The 20,640-nt window shown below is 47.3% G+C and overlaps 1 protein-coding gene across 3 annotated transcripts in view; it reads right to left on the bottom strand.

Annotated features, from left to right (window-relative positions):
* The window catches only part of TNS1 (tensin 1), a 1,287,061-nt gene that overhangs the window by 301,674 nt on the left and 964,747 nt on the right, over window positions 1-20,640 (bottom strand). For all 3 annotated transcript variants that reach the window (XR_015308332.1, XM_086954487.1, XM_086954486.1), the window contains one exon: window positions 17,538-17,667. Coding sequence is in view for 2 of the 3 variants with exons in the window: in XM_086954487.1 (XP_086810613.1) it covers window positions 17,538-17,667 (130 nt within the window). In the remaining variant the exon portion in view is untranslated. The remainder of the gene's footprint in view (window positions 1-17,537; window positions 17,668-20,640) is intronic.

Genomic DNA, 20,640 nt, shown 5'->3' with positions numbered 1-20,640 from the left:
CTGCCTTTTTGGGATCCACTTTCAGACCTTCCCGCATAAACGTGTAGCCGAAGAAGTCTATTGACTCTTGATAAAAGGAGCATTTCGACCGGTGTAGGGTTAGTCCGCTGTCCACGAGCCTTTGGAGGGTGGCCCTCAGGTGTGCGTGGTGTTCCTCGAGGGTTGCCGAGTAAACCAATATATCGTCACTGAGGTTGATCACTCCACTCAGTCCGGATAGTACTTCCCGTATGGCGTTTTGGAACACCTCCGCAGCGGAGGAGACGCCAAAGCTTAACCGTTTGTAGCGTCGAAGTCCTACATGGGTCGAGAAGGTAGTGATATACCTACTTGCTGGTTCCAATTCGAGCTGATGGTATCCTGAGTTGAGGTCTAGTTTCGAGAACCATTTCGCCCCATTCAGATCGGCCACTATATCATCCATGGTAGGGGTGATGTGTCGTTCTCGCTTGACGGCTGCATTAGGCAGCCTCATGTCCACACACAACCTGATCGCCCCAGGTTGTTTCGGCTTTGGTGCTACTACCAGCGGGGAAACCCAGGGTGTTGGGCCCAACACCTTTTCTATGACGCCAAGGTCTTCCAGTTTCCGGAGTTCTTCTTCGACTTGCGGCCTCAGGTTGAATGGCACTCTCCTGTGTCGGAGGGCTACCGGCCGCACTGATGTGTCTATGTGCAGCTTGAATTTCCGTCCTTTGAGTTTTCCGAGACCTTGAAACAACTCTGGGAAGTCCTTCAGCATGAAGTCTGCATGTGCCTGATGCACCTGGTTGGCAAAGAACACAAGGCCAAGGTCCTCTGCCGTGTGGCAGCTCAGAAGGGTGCCTTTCTTCCCCTCTGTAATGTGGAAACGTGTTTCCATGGAATATTCGCCGTTTACGACGGTCGTTTGGATCACTCCCCTTAGCGGTAGTGGCTCTGTTCCGCCGTAGGTGTAGATTCTTGCAGTGGAGGGTGCCAGCGGGGGTTTGGGAGACAATTTCTCATATTGATCGGAATCCATGACGTTCACGGATGCCCCCGTGTCTATCAGGGCTTTTATTTCGGTGCCTTCCACAGCAATGGAGCACATGGGCGGCGGCCTTCTTCTGGTGGATGCTCTGCTGACGTAGGAGACGACATACACTTCATCGTCCTCATCGTCTTCGTATCGAGGTCGTCTCTCCTATGCCTGGTGGTCAGGAGGGGGTGGGTCATGGTCAAGCGATAGCTGCCGGATGCGCTGCGTCACTGCCCTGGCTCTCGGACCAGCTGGCTTGAACTTTCCTCCCCTACATACTGCGGCGAAATGGTTCAACCGCCCGCATTTTAGGCATGTCTTTCCTTTCGCGCCACATGTGGCCGTCGTAGGATGGTCTTCACCACAGTATCCACACTGATTTCCTCGTGAGGGGGTACTTCGTGGGCGAGTGGCTGGGAATCTTCTCTGGATTGCGTCAATTCTCTCCTCCTTAATCGGTGTCGTCCTCGCGGCGGCCGGGGCGATCACCAGTGTGCGTAGCGCAGTCTCCATCTCCTCCGCCCTTGCGTCGGATAGCTCGTGTGACCTGGCTAGGATCAGTATTTCATCTAGAGTTATGCCCGGTTGGCGGAGAATGAGTTTTCTCAGGAGTTTTGACTTGCAGCCCACTATGATTTGGTCTCGGATTTCCTCCCGTGGGTTGGTGAAAGGGCAGGTGCTCGCAAGCCGGCGTAGCCTGGCGTAGTACATGTCGACGGACTCTGACTCCGTTTGCCATGCTCGTTTGAATTTGAATTTTTCAAAATCATTGTTGAGCTGGGGATCAAAGTGCGCGTTAAGTGCCGCGACCGCGGCGTCATAGTCATGCTCGGGTCCCGTGTTGGGGAGTGACTCGAATAGCTCGTAGATCTCTGGCCCACCGTACAGGATTAGGAGCGACATTTTTACAGTTCCATCCGTCTCCCTGGTGCCTTTGAAGTATAGGTTGAGCCTCCCAACCCACGCCTTCCATCTCATCGCCGCCGTTGCAGTGTCTGCCGCCTCGCTAAACGGGGGAATGGGTGCTGCGCCAGAGTGTAGGAGGGTGGATGTCATCAGTGTGGGGGCTCCGGCTTGGTTCTGGGCCTGTGGCGGTGGCGCGGCTATCACTGGTGGTGGGTTTTGGCCTGCCCCATCTTGGCTCGCTCCTGGCGCTGTTACTGACATGGTTCAGTCCTCCCTTGGCCTTCTAGAGCTTTCCAGTTGGTCCCCGTGCGGTGGAGCCTCTAACCCTGGTGTTCCGGCTGGCCAGGGTATGGGATTAATGTGAGGATGCTTGCGCTGCCCCTTGTTCCCTTCAGGGTGAGTTTGGCAGCCCTGCACTTGGCTTAGCCTGTGCTTGTTTATTTTCCCTTCACACTTTGGCTGGTAGGAAGTGTGCACTCTTCCCCTCTCCGGGCTGTGATTGCAGATTGCGGGGCCTGGTGCTATCCAGCCGTATGGATTTGTCTATCCTGGATCCGTTTGGCTGTGCTTGTGCTTGTTGTCTTTTTTTTTTTTTCTTCGCTCTCTGTCACTCCGCTCTCCGGGCTGTGCGTGCTGGGGCAGGGCCGGGGGTGTGACACGGGCGTCCGTGTGCGCCTGCCAAGACCGCGGCTGCTGCGAGGCTGGGGCTGGTGCTGGGCCTCACCAAGGCCACGTGGTGTCGCAGCGCGAGTCGCGTGTGATTTCTTACCCAGGGAGGCGGTAGTGTCGCACTGGCAGGAGAGCGGCAGACTCACCGGCAACTTTAGGCTGGATCCCGCGCACCCTGACTCTCCGGCGAGTCCCGCCGGCTGAAGGCGCTCCCACCAGGGAGGCGCGTGGGCGGGCCTCGGGACCCGGGTCAGTGCAGCAGTACTCGCGGGTGGGTTCCGCTGCAGGATGCAGGTGCACAGCGGCGTCCCCGACAGAGGCAGCTCGGCACGCGTGCAGGTAGGCCGGCCTCGTCGCCAATGTGGCGTGTAGAGTCAAGGCCCTACACGTAGTGAAGGGACTATCAATAAGGGACACGGACTCTGGTTATGTGGTTAGCCGGAAAGACCCCGAGCGGTCTTCCGCCTTGTTTATTTATACCCCGGTGCGAGCCCGCCCCGGGGTATGCGTGCATGCGTGTATGTTTTTGCTACAATGTATGGGAGAGTGGCTCTCTACATCTATAAGTGACTCGAGGTGAAGATTGCAGAAGTGGCGAGATTGAGGTGAAGAAGTAAAAACTAAATGGAAAGACCTTGAGCTGTCAGTGGGAGAACAGATGGACCCTGAAGTGAGGCAGGGATAGGTAGGTGGGGTGTATTTATTGGTCGTTGGTTCATCAAGCACCCATGCTGCTTGCATTTCGAACATTCTCGTCTCACTGCTTTGAATCTACTGAAGCCAGGGTAGTTTAGATTAGAGAAAATGTCATGTGCCTCATTTGAAGAAGTAAAGTTTATTTTATGGAAGCACTAATTTACAAATACAAGGTGCGTGCGCGTGACTGGGCTGAATGTGTGCAGCCGACTTGTGCACACACATCTGCCTGCCTGCCCATGGGTGATCCAGGAGGCATTGATTCCAGGGCACCCCCAACTCGTGTGCCCTGAAGACCACAGTCATGACAGGACGTTTCTAAGAGATCCTGTGCAGCACGTGCTCAACCCAGCGTGCTATCACAGCAGCATGCCAGAGACACCCAAACAAGCAGTACATTTTACAATCCATGTTCACACGTCAGGAACAAGCACACAACAATACAAGACTGTGTTGAAAAGCCAGTGAGGTCTGCAAGCCAGCTGGAGAAACGCCACGTCACCTGTGTGACTAATACCGGTTCCAGGTTAAAGGGCAGAGGTGGCAGCAATGGGGTCAGGGGAAGTGTCAATCACTCCGGCTATATATAAAGGTTGTTCGGCAGTTCTCTCTCTAGTAACAAGCCACAAGTATTTAAGAGCAGCAGGTGCAGAGCAACTGAGAACAGGAAAGGGTGGATATATTAATAATGACACCGCAAAGGCCTCAACAAAGTTATTCCATAGCACAAACTGCTTTTTGAATGTTGGTTTGAGCTTCCTGACCCTTCCTTGCTCACTTTCACTAAAAGAAGTGCGGACACAAAACGGCGCAAGATTTTCATCTTATCATCTGGTAAAAACATGCCAGCGAGCCTGCTCTGAGTTGTGTCATGCTGCAGCATTGCATAAAACAGGGGTTATTACCACCCAGATCCCTGGTGCTAATCGCATCGACTACAAAGCATGAAAGGCTCAGTCAGTCCAGGCAGGGATTTAACCTCTGACCTAAGACTTACACCCAGATCTCTAAAATGTTCTTATCTCAGTATGATATATCACTGGCATAGGGAACCGTAAGAGGGAGATTGCGAATGCATTTGAAACGGGTCTCTTGGTCTCTGCAGTCAGCGTTCACTTCAGACACCGAGGGATATTCTGGCTTTTTAGTAAAAGGTGAGCATCAGCTAACCACAACTACACGAGTAAGAAAAACACAGTGCCAAGCTACATATACACACTAGTGAAAATAGGCCAGTTTAACAATATTACACTTTCCAAACCTCCTTAATTGCCCTTCGCATTTCTTCTTTCCTTCATTGTCATTTTTATAGATTTATTCCTGTATAGTTATATTCTTGCAATTATTATATCTCCTCCATTTTGCTCTGATGCCCGTGATTATTTCTCTTCAATGTTTGTAATCATATTGATACCATTGAGTATTACTGTTTTTATATTATTATCTCCTATTTTTATGCTTTGTATTGACACCTTGTTTTTCTCTTCTTTACTTAATAAAATTCTTTTTTGAACTTAAAAACAATATTGCACTTCATAAAGTTAGTTAGTTATGGTTCTTTTGTCCAATTATGCCACTAGTGAAATCACATTTCCCCCGAAGAGAATACACCTGCAAAAAAGTCAACATAGAGGATTTTGTTTTTTTCCCCAGCAAACTAATGTCGAAAGGTCGTATCATTCCTTTTGCTAAAATGAAGTGAGAAAGTCAGCTTGCACGAATCTCACACAAACACGATTTTGTTGAGGTTGGCTTTTAAAACATTCGACGTCTGTCTTTACATTTGTGGAGGTGTGTGCAAAGCTGTAAAGATTAAGGGGCATATTACCAACATACTGCAATAAATATCGCAGAGCTCGCTTAGCGGTTTTTATTCTATCGCCGGCTATCGGTGGATTTCCTCACCGAGTTAGCGCGGTATTATCAACACTTATCTCAAAGGCGATAGGAAATCCAGTGATAGCTGCAAAATTCGGGAATAGCAAGGGAAATGCTGCAATATTTTTTGGGCGATAAGGGAAACATTGCTAATACGCCCCTGTGGTCTCAGCCTTGCAATCCACCTCCTATTACTAATATGGCTAAGTCAACTTTAAAGCAGGAGTTAAATTCCTGCGATAAAGTGGGCTTAGCCCGATTGTTAACATCGCTTCGCGGGTCTGCTGCCGGCTTGATAATCTCGCAAAGCTGTGTTGGCAAGTTCTCCCATGCTGTTTTACCTAGGAACGCCCACTTTGCATGTCATTAGTAATAAATATCGCCGACATGCGAAGTGGAGAAAAGATGGCTGCTTACTCAAGGAAACACGCGTTAGCGTGTCCTTGATGATAGAGCGGTAATTAAATTGCTGCTTTTCGGCCAAAAACGGCCGCTAAAGCGGCGTAATTGGCCTTGAAAATATGCCCCTAAGACTTTGCTAGTTTTAACTTTTGAACTTTGCAGTCTTTCTACACTACACACCGTTTGTATAGTTGTAAAGAAAAGAGAGTACTTGTGCAAAAGGAAGACTTAAATGAGAAAAACTGCGGAAAAACACACTTTTGTGCACAAATTCTTCCCTCAGATGCAGTTTGAAACGTTGAAAACTGTTTGGTGTACAATTTAGAAACTTCACACAAAACTGCAGGCACATTCTAAAGTTTTTCTCCACTAAAATCTTTATGAAATGTTTGTTCTTTCGACATCACCAGTGGGAATATTAGAAAAAGAAATCCACTGCAATAAACTGTAGAAACTGAAAGGAAACAAGCATTAGCAATGCCAATAGTTCTGGCTTTAGAGGAATTTTGTATGGTAATATGAAGTATTAAAAGTAAATAGCAAGGGATTAGATATGTATTTATGTGGAAGTGAAGAATTGTAGACTAAGATTGATGTAGGTTAAAAGGTAAGATCACAGTTTCACTGTCAAACCAAACCGAAAACATCACGTAGGTCAATTACTGCCGTCCGTCCATCTAGGCTGAAGCCAGAGAACTACAACATAAATTATCTAGTTATTTTAGACACTTTAATAACATTACAATATCATATGTGAGTCCCTCAAAGGTCACGATTAGGCAGCTGAATAAACAAAATGCAAAATGATCACAGCTGCTAGAGAGCAAGCACTTTTGTTGAGGATGCACACAACATCTGCTCAGTCAGAACAAGTACTACTGGCTCCTGGCGTATGGGCGGGGCCAAAGTCCCTCTATAGTGATGCTCACATAATTGTCTGGCAACAGCTGTGCTGTCCAGCAAGATAATAATTACGATCTACACAGCCACTGCCTCAGCAGCTTTTTTTGTTTAACATCTGTTTATTGAAAACAAGCATATAAGAGACACGTGTCGCAGTAAGAACAACGGTGAATAGGCGTCATAGGGTAGGCTGATACAGTAAGACACCAGTGTAGAAGCGACCCATCAGGCAACCCTCCCCCATCAAATTATGGTAAACAAATGCGATGTAAAGCAACGGGGTTGAAGCTCCTAAGCCTAGGAGAGGCATAGGGGAGGAACAAAAGTACAAAGACCAGTTCAGAGTCCAGACTTCCAGTGGAAGAGTGGGTTATCGCCACAGTTACAGATACAGTAGGATCCTAATGGGCTGCGCCCAAGCAACTATGAAACCCTCCCCACACGAAGAGGAGATACCTCAGGCTGCGGCAATACTAAGCAACCTCTGCCATATTGAAAAAGAACAGGAACATACAACAGAGGAAAGAAGGAAAAAGAAATCAGAAGAGATAGAGGAACAGAGAGAAAAGGGGTAGGCTAGCAAGGGAATTGCCCCTCCGAAAAAGAGGGACTCGAAGCTGGATGCGCTTTGGGGAGTCGCGGCCCAGGATGGCGGCCGAGATGCTCTGGGGCAAAGAGACCTGCCTGCTAGTTCAAGTGAGTCATTCTGGGGATTCTGGTTTCCAACCCTGGAGAAGGACTCCAGGGAGTCTTCAAACAGCTGCAGGGCACATAGCCGGGGGGGGGGGGGGGGGGGGGGGGGGGGGTCATCAGGCGGAAATGTTCGGTCTTGGTGAAGTGGCATATAAGTGGCTGCCAAATGCGCTCAAATTGTGTGTTTGTGTGGTTAAGCCGCGACGTGATTAATTCTAAGGCCAGGGCATCCAACAGCCGAAGTAACCAAGCAGCAATGGGAGGAGGATGTTTTTTGTTTTCCAACAGGCGGCGATGGATTGTTTCGCTACCCCCAGCAAGTGAAGGATCAAGTGCCATTCCGTGTTAGTCATGGCTTTCAGCGTGCCAGGTTTAATGCCCAAGATCACTAATGACGGGTAGATGGGACCTGGAAACCAACCACCTCTTTAATGTGACTGAGGACCTCCTTTCCAAACAAAGTGAGACCAGGGCAAGACCACAAGATGTGCAAGAAGTCCCCTCTATCACTCTGACACTGCCAGCAGAGCAAAGGGGAGTTCGGGAACATCCGATGTAGGCGACTGGGGATATAGTACCAACGTGTCATTAGTTTGTATGCTGATTCGCACTGAGGTGTACTGCGGTAGACCTTAGGAATGTCCCTCCACAAGTGGGCTCACTCCTCCTGGGAGATGTCAGAGACCTGGTCAGAGGCTCAACGTGTCTGATAGCTATGAGGTGGGAGTTACTGAGCGTGCTGTAGGACCGAGTAAGTTTTGGAAATCAGGCCGATGACCCCACAAACCTACGAACCAAGGATTCAAAGGGAGTGAGCTGTCGAGTTGTCGAGTTACTTACCGAATGTATGTTGGGGAGCTTAGCCAATGCCTCAATGTATAGTATTGCATGTGTGCGCTTTCCGAGGGGTGGAAGGTTTGTTTGCACTGGTCAAAGGTATGGAGGGCCATGCCCTGAAAGAAGTCCTGGGTGACTCACCAGCCCTCCACAGTCCAGGCATCAAAAGTCTGAGGTTGTAAGGCAGAGGGAAACAGGGGGTTATGCGTTAGAGGTGTGTTGGGGGAAGGAAACGTCGTGAGGCCCTGGGGCCTGCCAGTCTATCCCAAATCTCCAGGACCATTCCGGTTGGAGTAGCTATATAAGCACTGCGGGGTGGGCCCCAAGCGGGAGCCAGGTGAGGTCCCACAGGGGTATACAGGCTACCGCTTGGTCCAAGTGGAACCAATGCTTCTCACTTTCTGGAACAATCCATTCAGATATGAACCGGAGATGGCAGGCCCAGTAGTATTCCAGCAAGTTGGGACAGGCAAAGCCCCCCCAGGATCTAAGGAGCATAAGGATCTTGTGAGAGAAGCGAGGGTGAGACCTCCCCCATATAAATTTGATAAAATCCCGCTGCAGGGCCAGAATGTCCGCTCATGGTATGGGGTGGGAAGAGATTGGAAAAGATAGAGAATTTTAGGAAGGAGACACTTTGATAGCGTGGAGTCGCCCTAACCATGCCAGAGGGAGGCCATCTACCCATTTCCTCCTGTATGGACTTCCTATATCTGGGCCAATTAGCTGAAGTCCAAGACAAAAGTGTGGGGGTCAGATCAAGGCCGAGATAGCGAATTGAAAGATCAGTCCACTGCCCCGGGATCAGGTCCCGCTGTCCCTGGACCTCCTGGGCTGGAAGTGTAAGATTAAGAGCATGGGATTTTGCAAGGTTGATCCGATACCCGGAAGCAGCTTTTAAGGACTCCAGGAGTGTCGCCACCGCAGGAAGGGAGGTTGATTGGGAGGACATGGATAGAAGAAGGTCATCAGAGAAGAGAGAGGCGTTATGCTCATAGCCACCCATGGGGATACCCCGTATATCTTTATTGCGGCGCAGAGCAAAAGCCAAGGGTTCTACCACAGGGCAAAAAGTAAGTGAGAAAACAGGCATCCCTGGTGAGTACCACGATGAATAGGAATTGGAGCCTTGAGAGAGCCATCAAACTGAATGCGTGTGGTGGGATTCGCATATGGGGCCATCAGTTTGGAAATCATCCCGGGCCCCAGCCCAACCTTCTTGAGGACCGCCGTAAGAAATCCCCAGTCCACGTGATCAAATGCCTTTTCGGCATCTAGAGACACCAGACAGGCAGGGATATCTCTGATTTGCGCTTTCTCCAGTAAGTGGGCTATCAGGCAGATGTTGTCTGCCCCCTGATGGTGACGGATAAACCCTACTTGATCAGGGTCTATGAGACCCAGAAGATGTGGTTCCAATTGATTTAGGATTTTCGTGAATATCTTGGAGTCAGTGTTTAACAAGGCAATAGGACGAAAGGAGGCGAGCAGGGTCGGATCCATCCCAGGCTTGGGGATAAGCACTATTTCCACCTCATTCATCGTGAGGGAGAGACCCGAGAGATCACTGAAGCTATTGACGAGGTGGAGCATATGGTCCCGTAATTGTGGATAGAAGACCAGATTGAAAGCAAGCGGCAAGCAATCAGGGCCCTGAGTTTTACCTATCGGAAGCTGCTTTAGCTGCGCTTTATCAATTTCCTCATGGGAGATAGGATCATCAAGCAGCATCGTGAAATGGGTATCAATAGGGTCCCAAGGGCAGGAATCGATGACAGCCTTGACAGAGTCTAGAGAACTGGGAGCATGTGCAGAGAGATCCCTATAGAAGGCTTTCAGTGCAAGAGTCTTGTCCGCCTCCGAGATGGCCCAAGAACCATAGGCATCGTTGAAGCCTAGCAATGTGGGATTGGGTTGACTCAGCCTGAAGGCGCTGTGCAAGGTAGGCCCCAACCTTTTCCCCACCTGTGTAGAATTTCTGTTTGAGATTGACTAATAGCCGCTCTGCCTTATTGGTGCACTGCAAGAGTAGTTGACAGCGAAGATTAGCGAGGAGCCGCTTATTGCAAAGGGACGGATGGAAATGGTCCTTGCGTTCTAAAGCTTTAATATCCCTAGAAAGGGTTGATTCAACCAGACACGCCTCCGATGGATATCGATGTGATGACCCCCCCCCCCCCGAATAGTGGCTTTAAAGGCATCCCAACAAACACCTTCAGGGGCATCAGAAAGGGAATTGGCGATAAAGAAGGCCTCAATCTCCCTGAGAATGTCTGCCACATCCACAGGGTCTCGGAGGGCCTGGGGGGGGCAGGCTTCACCGAGGGATGGGTTCTCTACGGACATCAGGAGGTTGGAGTGTAAGCAAGATGTGTGCATGATCCGAGATAGATATGCCAGAGATTTCCGTGCTGCACAGCACATGGATCAAGGGGAGCAAAAAAAAAGAAGCAGTCATTGCGCGAATACCAGGGAACGCTTGTTAGAAAAGAAAGAGTAATCTCGAGAGTCTGGGTGGAAATGTCTCCAAGCGTCGACTAGACAGAAGTCGGTGATGGCATCCCGCAGCATAGCTGACATCCCCCCAGCAGTATGATGCGCCTGTGCAGTACGATCCCATTCAGGGTTCCAGACCAAATTAAAATCGCCTCCAAGGATGACAGGGGTAGAAAGAGAACTGAGGAGGGCCCCCAGGTGTAAACATAGAAATGCGTCCTGATTCTGGCTAGGTGCATATATGTGAACAAAAGTGCAAGAACCCCGACCCCAGACCATATGGACCTTGAGAAACTCCCCCCGTCATCAGCAGTACACCTGGGGGTCGCTTTGCACCAGCCTGACTTAAAAAGAATGGCCACTCCGCTGGTCTTTGAATATTGGATGGGGTACTTGGGGTGAGACATAAGGCGGGTGTCAAGGAGAGGGTGGCTCTCCTGAAGGAAAACCACGTCAGGTATTGTGTTGGAGCAAATAGCGCCTATCTGGCAACACTTGTTAGGGGAGTTCAGCCCCTTCACATTAAGAGAGAGGAATTTAACAGGGTTCGTCATGGTACAAAAAGGGAATACCTCACACCCCCTTGACCCGTCCGAGTCTTAAGACCCCCAGGATACCCCCATCCACCAGCAGACGCAGTGAAAGGGCAAGAGGAACAGCCCTGCCCAAGCATCGGAAAGGCACACCCCAGCAGATCCCAGAAAGATAACCCCCAAGAATTGAGAGAGGGCAGCTTCCCCAAGATCGCACATCTAAGGAAGAAAGGCAGGCAGTCAAGAAAGGTAGCACAGAAAATAAGAAAAAGACATAGGCAGATAACCGACTGAGCCCATAAGTCCAACAGAGATCCCACAACACACCCCCAGAGGATTGCTACAGTGCAGCCCCCATCAGAGGCAAGGGAAAATGGTACGCAAGAAAAAAGGGAGCGAGAGAGAGATAGAGAGAACAAAGAGACCAACGGCCAACTGGGCCAGGTAAGTGCAGAGTCTAACTGGGACAGCCCGGGATCCCGCAGGTGGGCAATTCTGGAGAAGTCACTCTCCTGTCGGACTCCGATGTGGGGGGGTGGCAGACACATGGGAAGTCAAAGATCTCCGCCATCTGCATCCTGTGAAGTGGAAAACCAAGCACTCGATGTGCTCTAAGAGGCACCTTCATTCTCCCGGATGGCATGCAAGAGGTCCGCTGTGTACGTCAGGATATCCTTCCCCTCCATGCCCATGGGAACCCCTCTGATGCTCAGGTTATTCTGCTGACTGCGGTTTTCCAAATTCCCCTTTCAGTTGTAGGGTAATATTTTGGTCCTCAAGCTCAGTCACCTTCTTCCAAAGAGTTTCAAGGTCTGCCGTCCTGGTATCCATTGTGCGTTCAAGGCCATCAACTCTGTTGCCTATTTCTGTACACTCTCTGCGGTTGTCTTGGAGCCCAGCCTTGAAGTCCTGATGGAGAGAGCCAATCTCATCCTTAATTTCTGGTAGGAAGGATGACATGAAAGCCTGAGTGATCAGTGCGTCTGTGGCGGGCGACCCAGAGGGTGCTAAGGAGTCCTCCTGTGTATGCAAGTTCGTCTTGGACCAGAGGGAAGTAACTGGGTTCTCGCAGGCGGCTGCGGAGTCCGTGTCCTTAGTGGCCCTGTGCTTGGGAGGCATGACAACAGTGTCCGGCAGTAGAAAAGGAACAGGAGGGCAGGGAATGGATCCCAGGGAGGGCGGTAGCAGTATGAGACGGGGGGGACCCACACTGCACACTGCCGTCAAAGGGACCTCCGTATAGAATGAAGAGCGGGCACCGGGGACCAAAAATCTTGTGAAGCTAGAAACGAGGGGGGGGGGGAGTCAAAAAAGGCCGGCCGCCCCAGGCAAGAGGTAGCTGCTCAATCGATGATGGAATAGGTTTGCTGCACACCTCAGAAGACGGGACCCCCCCACAGGTGGCAGCTAAACTTCCGGATACACCAGGGGGACCCTAGCTAGGAGCCAAGCACAACAGTCAAGCAGCGGAGAAGATGCAGCAGAGCTAAGGAGCAAATGCAGTCTCTGGGCCTTCTCTGAGGTCCCTGTAGACAGAGCAGGAAGGCCTCCCTCACCGTGGTTCCTCTGTAGGACCAGATGTATCTAGGGCCCCACTGGGTAGTCCCTCGAGCAAGGTAGGTTGGCAGTATCGAAAGGAGCAAGCCGGGCAAAGCGAGCACTCGTGGCGGGGCTCCCACTCGAGATGGGTTGCAGGGCCTCAGTCCAGGTGTGCAGGCACTGTCTCTAGGGTAGGAGCGGGAGCACCATAGGCCACAGAATAAGCCGGGGCACCGGGCAGGGATGCCCGATCAAAAGGGGCCCACCCAGCAGCGGACAAGCGTGCTCGCCTCGCCCCAATACCTGTCATCTGGAAGCAGCAGGTGGCCAGGTGATGGACCCACAGGCAGGGCCGGACAGTAAGGAAGGTGGGGGGTTGTCAACCTCCCCGACGGGCATGGAAGATCGGGGTGCCCCAAACAGCATTCCAGGGCATAAGCTGGTCTGACCTCGACATCAGCACCTGGGCCTCTCCCGCACAGATCAGTTCGTCTCTGCACACGAGGGCAGTGCCAATGGTCATCCAGTCGGCATCCGTGGCTACCAACGTCCAAGATGGAGGCTGAAGGGAGTTGCGTCGCAGTCGATCGGAAGGCTCGATCCTGCAGGACCCTCGATGCAGGCCTCTGCTGAAAAGGCTACCACCCCAGCATCACCATAGTAGGCCAAGCGTTCCACCCCAATAAGCAGGCCTGGTGACCGGGATTATAAGCGGGTACAGGACACAGCGGAGCGGAGACCTGGCAAGGCACGTCTCACTCCATTTGTGCGGAAGCCACGCCCCTCTTCAGCAGCTTTTTTTTTTTTAACATAGTCTAATTATGGCTAAATATGGGTCTCTGATGGGAAAGACATAGGAGCTGAATAGCTTAGGCTTGTAGACACAATAAATATTTGTAAACCATATACTCAAGAGATAATTGATGTATTTTTGCATAATAATTTACACTGATTTAAATTTCTCATGATTTGCCTAATGAGTAAGGTTTTTGTATTCAATGTATTTTATTTCTTTAGATAAAAATGATTTCAATGTGAAGCGATCCTAAAACATTATGAAAATCAATTCTATTTTTCACAGTTTGTACTAAAAATTCATTTGTATTTTTCGAATAGTAAAATCAAGTTGGAAGTCATTTTACTAGTGGGTTATGATTTACTGTGGATAATAAAAACTTTATTTTATCTCCATTGGCTACAAAAGGTAAGTGTTTGAAACAAAATAGATTAAAGACCAATTCCCCCCTTAAGATTTATGATATCTAAGGGACATTTTAGAGTAGATAGTAGACATTAATTCCAGTCTATGACTGAAATTACAGATGACAGGTATCATACATCTAAAGTTACTAAAATGCTACTATATTATTTAGATTAAGATTTTGGAGATAGTGCATACATGTTATCTTAGTATCAAAAATGGCTTGTGTGGTATTTATAGACTAATTGTCAAAACTACCTTTACAATCCTTGCATTTCCTGAACACTCAGTAAAAAAGTTCAAACTTAGATTTAAATGATTCAAATGATCAAAAAAGATATAAATGGGGGAATATGATTTGGAAAATTGTTGGTAAATACTCCTACCTTTCTGAAATCTGAAGAATATGTGCCCAATGAATATGTATTTAATACCATACTAATGATAGCAGTTTGTTTTTAAAATAATGAAAGATTAAAGGTGCTATTTTATCATGCGATATAAATAAAACATGAACATTTGTAGCAATAATATTCATGACAACAAAAAATTCCAGAAAAGTACTCTAGTAAATTTAGCAACTTTAAAAAAAATTGATATTAATACACATTTTAAATTGTCTATTATTATATTTAAAGATCCTCTTAACTTTTTAGAACGACAAATACCTTATAACTTACAAACAAGTTGGAATGGTTTGTTAAAAAAAGTATTAATGGCTATTATACATTTGTACTTATAAATTCAAATCCCCTTTCTATAGCTCAGAAACATTTGCAAAATTACAAATACGTGGCATCGGTTTATAATGTGAATAGCTTTTTACATTTTTTAAACTTTTAAAAGCTATAAAAGTGTCTAAGCATTAAGCTATGAATCTTAAAAATGCTCGCTCTCCTACATAATTTGTATAACGTTAAAACACATAAATTCAGGTAATTTGTTCATTTATTATTGCAGATTAAAATCCCTCAAATCACACATTTAGGCAAATATATTCTCGCAAACTCAATAACTGAAACATCTTATCAATTTCAAACAACCGACAGCTTTTACAGCACAATTTTATGAAAGCTGCTTTCACCAAATGGTTTATATCTCTAATCTGCATGCGTCCACTTGGTGACCAGGAAATCCAGTCTCCAGATGTATGCAGCTGTACTGCTGTTTACCTTAGAACAAAATAGTGACACTCTTGAACTATCGCAAAGCGTATTTTAGGCAGCTATAGAAAAGATTCAGTCGACTTTGTCACGACGGGCCAAAATTGCGATTGCATCAGGTTTCAAAGCTTCAACACCACTGGTACCCATTTGTGGGGATGAGTCTAGAGTTGAAAAATTGAGTTAAGCGACCAAGGGCCAGACGTACGACCGAATTTTGCATGCGCAAATGGGTTTGCGACCTGTTTGCACGTGCAAAATGTGAAAGGGCTATGTGCAATTCCTAAATGGCGATTCGCAATTTATTTGTGAATCATTATTTAGGATCTACGAGTCGCTATTAAGAAGGGGCGTTCCCTTCCTAATAGCGACCGCAACCCCATGTATGAATGTTTAGCGACCACAATTGCTGTGGCAAAACACTCGCAAACTACCACCCTCTTCAAGAGGGTGGTAATGCAGTCACAGTTTGGAAGGGGTCTCCATGGGACCCCTTCCACTTTGTGACTGTCTCTGAAAATATTTTTTAACACAGGCAGTTGTCCCAGGGACCACTATCTACCCTTAAAAAATGAAACAAAAATGTTTTTTTGTTTTTTTTGTTACACGCATCCCATTTTTCCTTTAAGGAAAACAGGCTGCATTAAAAAAAACTGCATTATTTAAAAGCAGACCCAGACATGGTGGTCTGCTGTGCCCAGCAGGCCACCATCCCTGGCCTGTCATTCTCAATGGGCTTGCAAATTGTGAGAACCTCATTAATATTCAAGAGCCTCGCAATTTGCGACCCCAATGGGAATCGTAAACAGTGTTAAATACTCTGTTGTACATTCCATATTGCGACTCGAAAATGAGAGCAAATTGCGAGTCGCAATTTGGAATGCTCGTACTTCTGCCCCCAAGTTAAGCGACCAAGTGAGAGAACATGAGATTGCTTTTGACAGCGCTTTGTTTAGCTCCATAAATTAAAGCTATCTGTGACAGTCAGAACGTATTAAAAAAGGTGTGATGTTATTGTTATTGTTACTAAGACCATTTCAACTGATCTACAACATTTACGTCTTTTTTTAATGAGACCAAATTATATGTGCTATAAACGTTTTTAATTATAAATCAAAAACAGTTCTGTAGCCCATATTGCTTTAATGGTTACTGGATTGTGTAGTGTGTTGTCAGCTACTGAGCTCGATACATCTTGCACACCTTACGATGCACTGACAGGTATGAGGGAACTGCCGTTGTGACCGATACAGAAATACTTTGAAAGAGCTGTACTTCTTCCCACATATCGTTCTCATAAATGATTCAGGTAGGCATCCTCAATGTAGGTGAGTGAGTGGACAGTCTCTTAATGAAGTGTTACCATTACCCCCTGGAGACCTCAGGCTTTTCTTATACAAGCAATTGAAACATCTATAGGTTTGGAGACTGAACTGATCTGTTATGATCACTGGTTGTTCGAGAACATTGATTTCCAATGCTATATCATTCACACTCAAAAATGTCTTTCAGCCAAACTTTTTAAAAGTGTTATAGCACTTTTTGAATACTTGTGTTAATGTAATTTAAGCAATGTATGTCACCGGATATGTAGCACCCACATCTCAGTTATTTTGCAAATGATTTTGTACCAATGCCAAAGAAGTCTTGCATATTTAACCCTCATAATGTGCTATGCGCCATTTCTGCTCACATGGAAGCAAAATAACATATTCTATAACAAAATATTCTAGGCACACGTGTTAAATCAGCTGACCTTCAAAGCAGAAACACCCTAAAATCTATTGAAAAAACAACTGCAACTATTGCAATTCCCACTGAACTACCTCTTATTGTGAATTGCAGTCTTGCCCAATGTATTTTTAAATACAAATCAATACATTTATAAACAATTTATATTACCCGGCACGAACCACTAGATTATGTGTAAAACCCACAAGAGTTTTCAACTCTGTTCTTTTAATACCTTCCCCTACTAATTATTGAACATTCACTCTGTTTCTAACCTTCATGCATTCACCCTTCTCTGGCTGTCCTTCTCGTGTCCGGGTGTGCTGAAGCTTCCAGTGTCTAGTATGCTACTGCTAGGATGTACGTTGTTTCAACGCATGCTTTTACCACGCATGTCGTTACAACGCAAGTTTTCAACGCAAGTCGTTACAACAACTTGCGTTGGGGGGTGCTGGATAGTGAATAGTTTAATTTACTATTCCAACTCCAGTCCCCGTGGATAGTAGGGAAGGTGTTGGATAGTAAATTAAACTATTGCCTATCCTAGAGCGCCCCCCAGCGCAAGTCGTTGTAATGACTTGCGTTGAAAAACCTGCATTGTAAAGGCACTGCGTGGTAAAAGTTGCGTCGTAAAGGATGTTTCCCCTACTGCTATGATAACAATGCAAATTATAAATATGTGACTTATCAGTAACTAGCTTTTTGCAGCTTGTACACTTTGCAGAGACAGCGGTCAAGCGAGTCATATCATCTCTTTATTAGTGTCTGAGAACATTTGTCTGACACTCAAATCCACCAGTAGATCAGCAGGCTTTGGGATGCTGTAGCTGGGTTTGAAGGCTCTCATGTCCAGTCTAGGTGACAGAGCCTGGCATTGCCTGAGGATTTACCTTTAAAGGCCTCGTCCAGATCCTCCTTGCCGAAGATGATTCCCAGATCATGGATAGCGCAGGTATGGAACTGGACCCGGAATATGACGTCACGGTTTGGACTGCGGAACTTCTTGTGGTAGCACTTTAGCTGTGGGGAGATTTAAGGGATAGTAAGTAACCACAGAAACCACAGACAAGAGATGACCACAGTGTAGGGATGTATGTCGTTACAACGCATACTTTTACAACGCATACCTTTACAACGCATTTTTTACAACGAAAATCCATTACAACGCATTCCATTACAACACATCTCTAAAAACTACCTTTACAACGCATTCCACTACAACGCATACTACCTTTACAACGCATACTATTACATTGCATGTATGGTAAGTATTGAATAGTGTAGGGGTAAACTTTACTATTCTAACTCCAGGGGGTGCAACAGTAGGGTAAGTGTTGGATAGTGTAGGGGTAAAAATTACTATTCTAACTCCAGGGGGGCAACAGTAGGGTAAGTGTTGGATAGTGTAAGGGTACTATGTGTATGCGTTGTAATGGTATGCGTTGTAATGGTTGCGTTGTAATGGCATGCGTTGTAATGGATGTTGCGTTGTAAAAGTTTTGTTGTAAAGGTAGTGCATTGTAAAAGTTGCGTTGTAAACGTTGTTCCCCCAGTGTGTATTGAGCAACCTATTTTTCCACTGGAGATACCAATGGCCATATTATACTGGTGTGCACTGTCCCTGTTTGCACCATGGTGCACCTTTAAAATAGTGTGCCGGGCACAAACAGGGATAGTGCACCCTATTACAAATAACGCGCAGCGTACCCATGACTCCACTAGGGGCATGGCATAGTGAAAAGGGAGGCAGTTCCTTCAATCTGTTTTCATAGTGTAGGGGTCACTGGCCTGAACTTCCAAAGGGGGACAGAAATCCACCTGCAGGAGGGTGTCTGTAGGCTCTTTGGGACCCTGTCTCGCCTTTTAGAGCACACCCTCAGGGGTGGGGAGTGGGGGGGCGGGGGGGGGGGAGAATACACTGTATGTGCCTCAACTCTTTGCCTCAGTGCCGCCATCCATAATAAGGAACAGGCAAAATGTATCCCTCTTGGGCATGGGGCCACATCCCCATCTATTGAGGGAACGCCCGCTTATAATAGTGCCAGTGCTATACGTGCACTGGTATAATCATTATTCCAGAAGTGGCCCCGCAAGTGCTCTCTGTCCCGTTCGACGTAACATAACATGTGTATTTGTAAAGCGCAAGTTTACCCATGGGTATATTGGCGTTGAATAACAGACGTTTATGGTTACCCTACTCAATGGAACTCATTTTACCGACCTCAGAAGGATGAAAGTTTGAGTTGGCCCACCAGGATTTAAACCTATGACCTTGAGGTCGAACACAGGCCCTTACAGTAAACGCATTAGTCCACTAACACACCAAAGCCGGCTCTTCTGTAATACTACAATGCCTCAGGAGTGTAGAAAACAGACACTACACACCCACTGCATCCCCAGGGCAATGTATATAAAAAGAGAGATCAAAATTACCACTAATATAACCCTAGAGGAATGCGCTGCAAACTGTTGCACTAGAGATAGGAGCAGATGAGGGAAACACTAGAGAATTTAATACTGGAGATAACACTGGAGCTGGATACACTGTTAGTTGTTAACAAAGAATTGAAGACGGAATATCCGGGTAGAGAAGAAAGACCCTTACACTAGGAAAACTGGAGATACCATCAATGCAGTAAGACACCACAGACCCTGTGCTGGAGACAGCATCAATGCAACGATGAACCACATCACTGTACACTGGATACACCACAGCTCTCAAGGACAACACATTATTAAAATGGAGATAGCAGTGCAAGATACTAGCATCACGATGCATCCAGAATCTTACACTACAGCTAACAGTAGAGCTAAAAGTAGGGTGGTCTGAGATCATATAATAAGACACCGCCAGTCCCAGCAGTGCATGCAGGCATCACAAGAGCCTACGCTTGTGAGGCCAACAACGCAGAGAAATACTATAGATATTTACACAGCAAATACCAGCAATACAGCCACGAGTAACTGAGGGTTAGACTGTCAGTTCTACTGGTCTTTTGTAAGACCACAATGTCTGATGTTAGGTACCACAGTGAACCCGCAGACTTGGACAGTGGACACTGGAAGAACAGCCAAGCAAAGTACCCCAAATCTTACACGGTAGATGTGCCACAAGGAGCCAAGCAAAGTACCCCGAATCTTACACGGTGGATGTGCCACGAGGAGCAAAGTAAAGTACCCCGAATCTTACATGGAGGATGTGCCACGAAGAGCCAAGTAAAGTACCTCGAATCTTACATAGTGGATGTGCCACGGGGAGACAAGTAAAGTACCCCGTATCTGACACGGTGGATGTGCCACGAGGAGCAAAGTAAAGTACCCCGTATCTTACACGGTGGATGTGCCACGGGGAGCCAATTAAAGTACCCCTTATCTTACACGGTGGATGTGCCACGGGGAGCCAATTAAAGTACCTCGTATCTTACATGGTGGATGTGTCACGAGGAGCCAAGTAAAGTACTCCGTATCTGACACGGTGGATGTGCCACGAGGAGCCAAGTAAAGTACCTCGTATCTTACATGGTGGATGTGTCACGAGGAGCCAAGTAAAGTACCCCGTATCTGACACGGTGGATGTGCCACGAGGAGCAAAGTAAAGTACCCCGTATCTTACACGGTGGATGTGCCACGGGGAGCCAATTAAAGTACCCCTTATCTTACACGGTGGATGTGCCACGGGGAGCCAATTAAAGTACCTCGTATCTTACATGGTGGATGTGTCACGAGGAGCCAAGTAAAGTACTCCGTATCTGACACGGTGGATGTGCCACGAGGAGCCAAGTAAAGTACCTCGTATCTTACATGGTGGATGTGTCACGAGGAGCCAAGTAAAGTACCCCGTATCTTACTTGGCTCCTTGTGGCACATGCCCCGTGTAAGATACGGGGTACTTTGCTTGGCACGGAGATAAGTAAAATACCCCTTATCTTACACGGTGGATGTGCCACAAGTGCTTTCTGCACCACCTTGCCCACGCCCCCTTGGGGACGCAGA

The sequence above is a fragment of the Lissotriton vulgaris genome, chromosome 2_1 (assembly GCF_964263255.1).
Source record: "Lissotriton vulgaris chromosome 2_1, aLisVul1.2, whole genome shotgun sequence".
NCBI lineage: Eukaryota > Metazoa > Chordata > Amphibia > Caudata > Salamandridae > Lissotriton > Lissotriton vulgaris.
The sequence above is the reverse complement of the archived record's forward strand: the minus strand, read 5'-3'. Positions and strand labels throughout refer to the sequence as shown.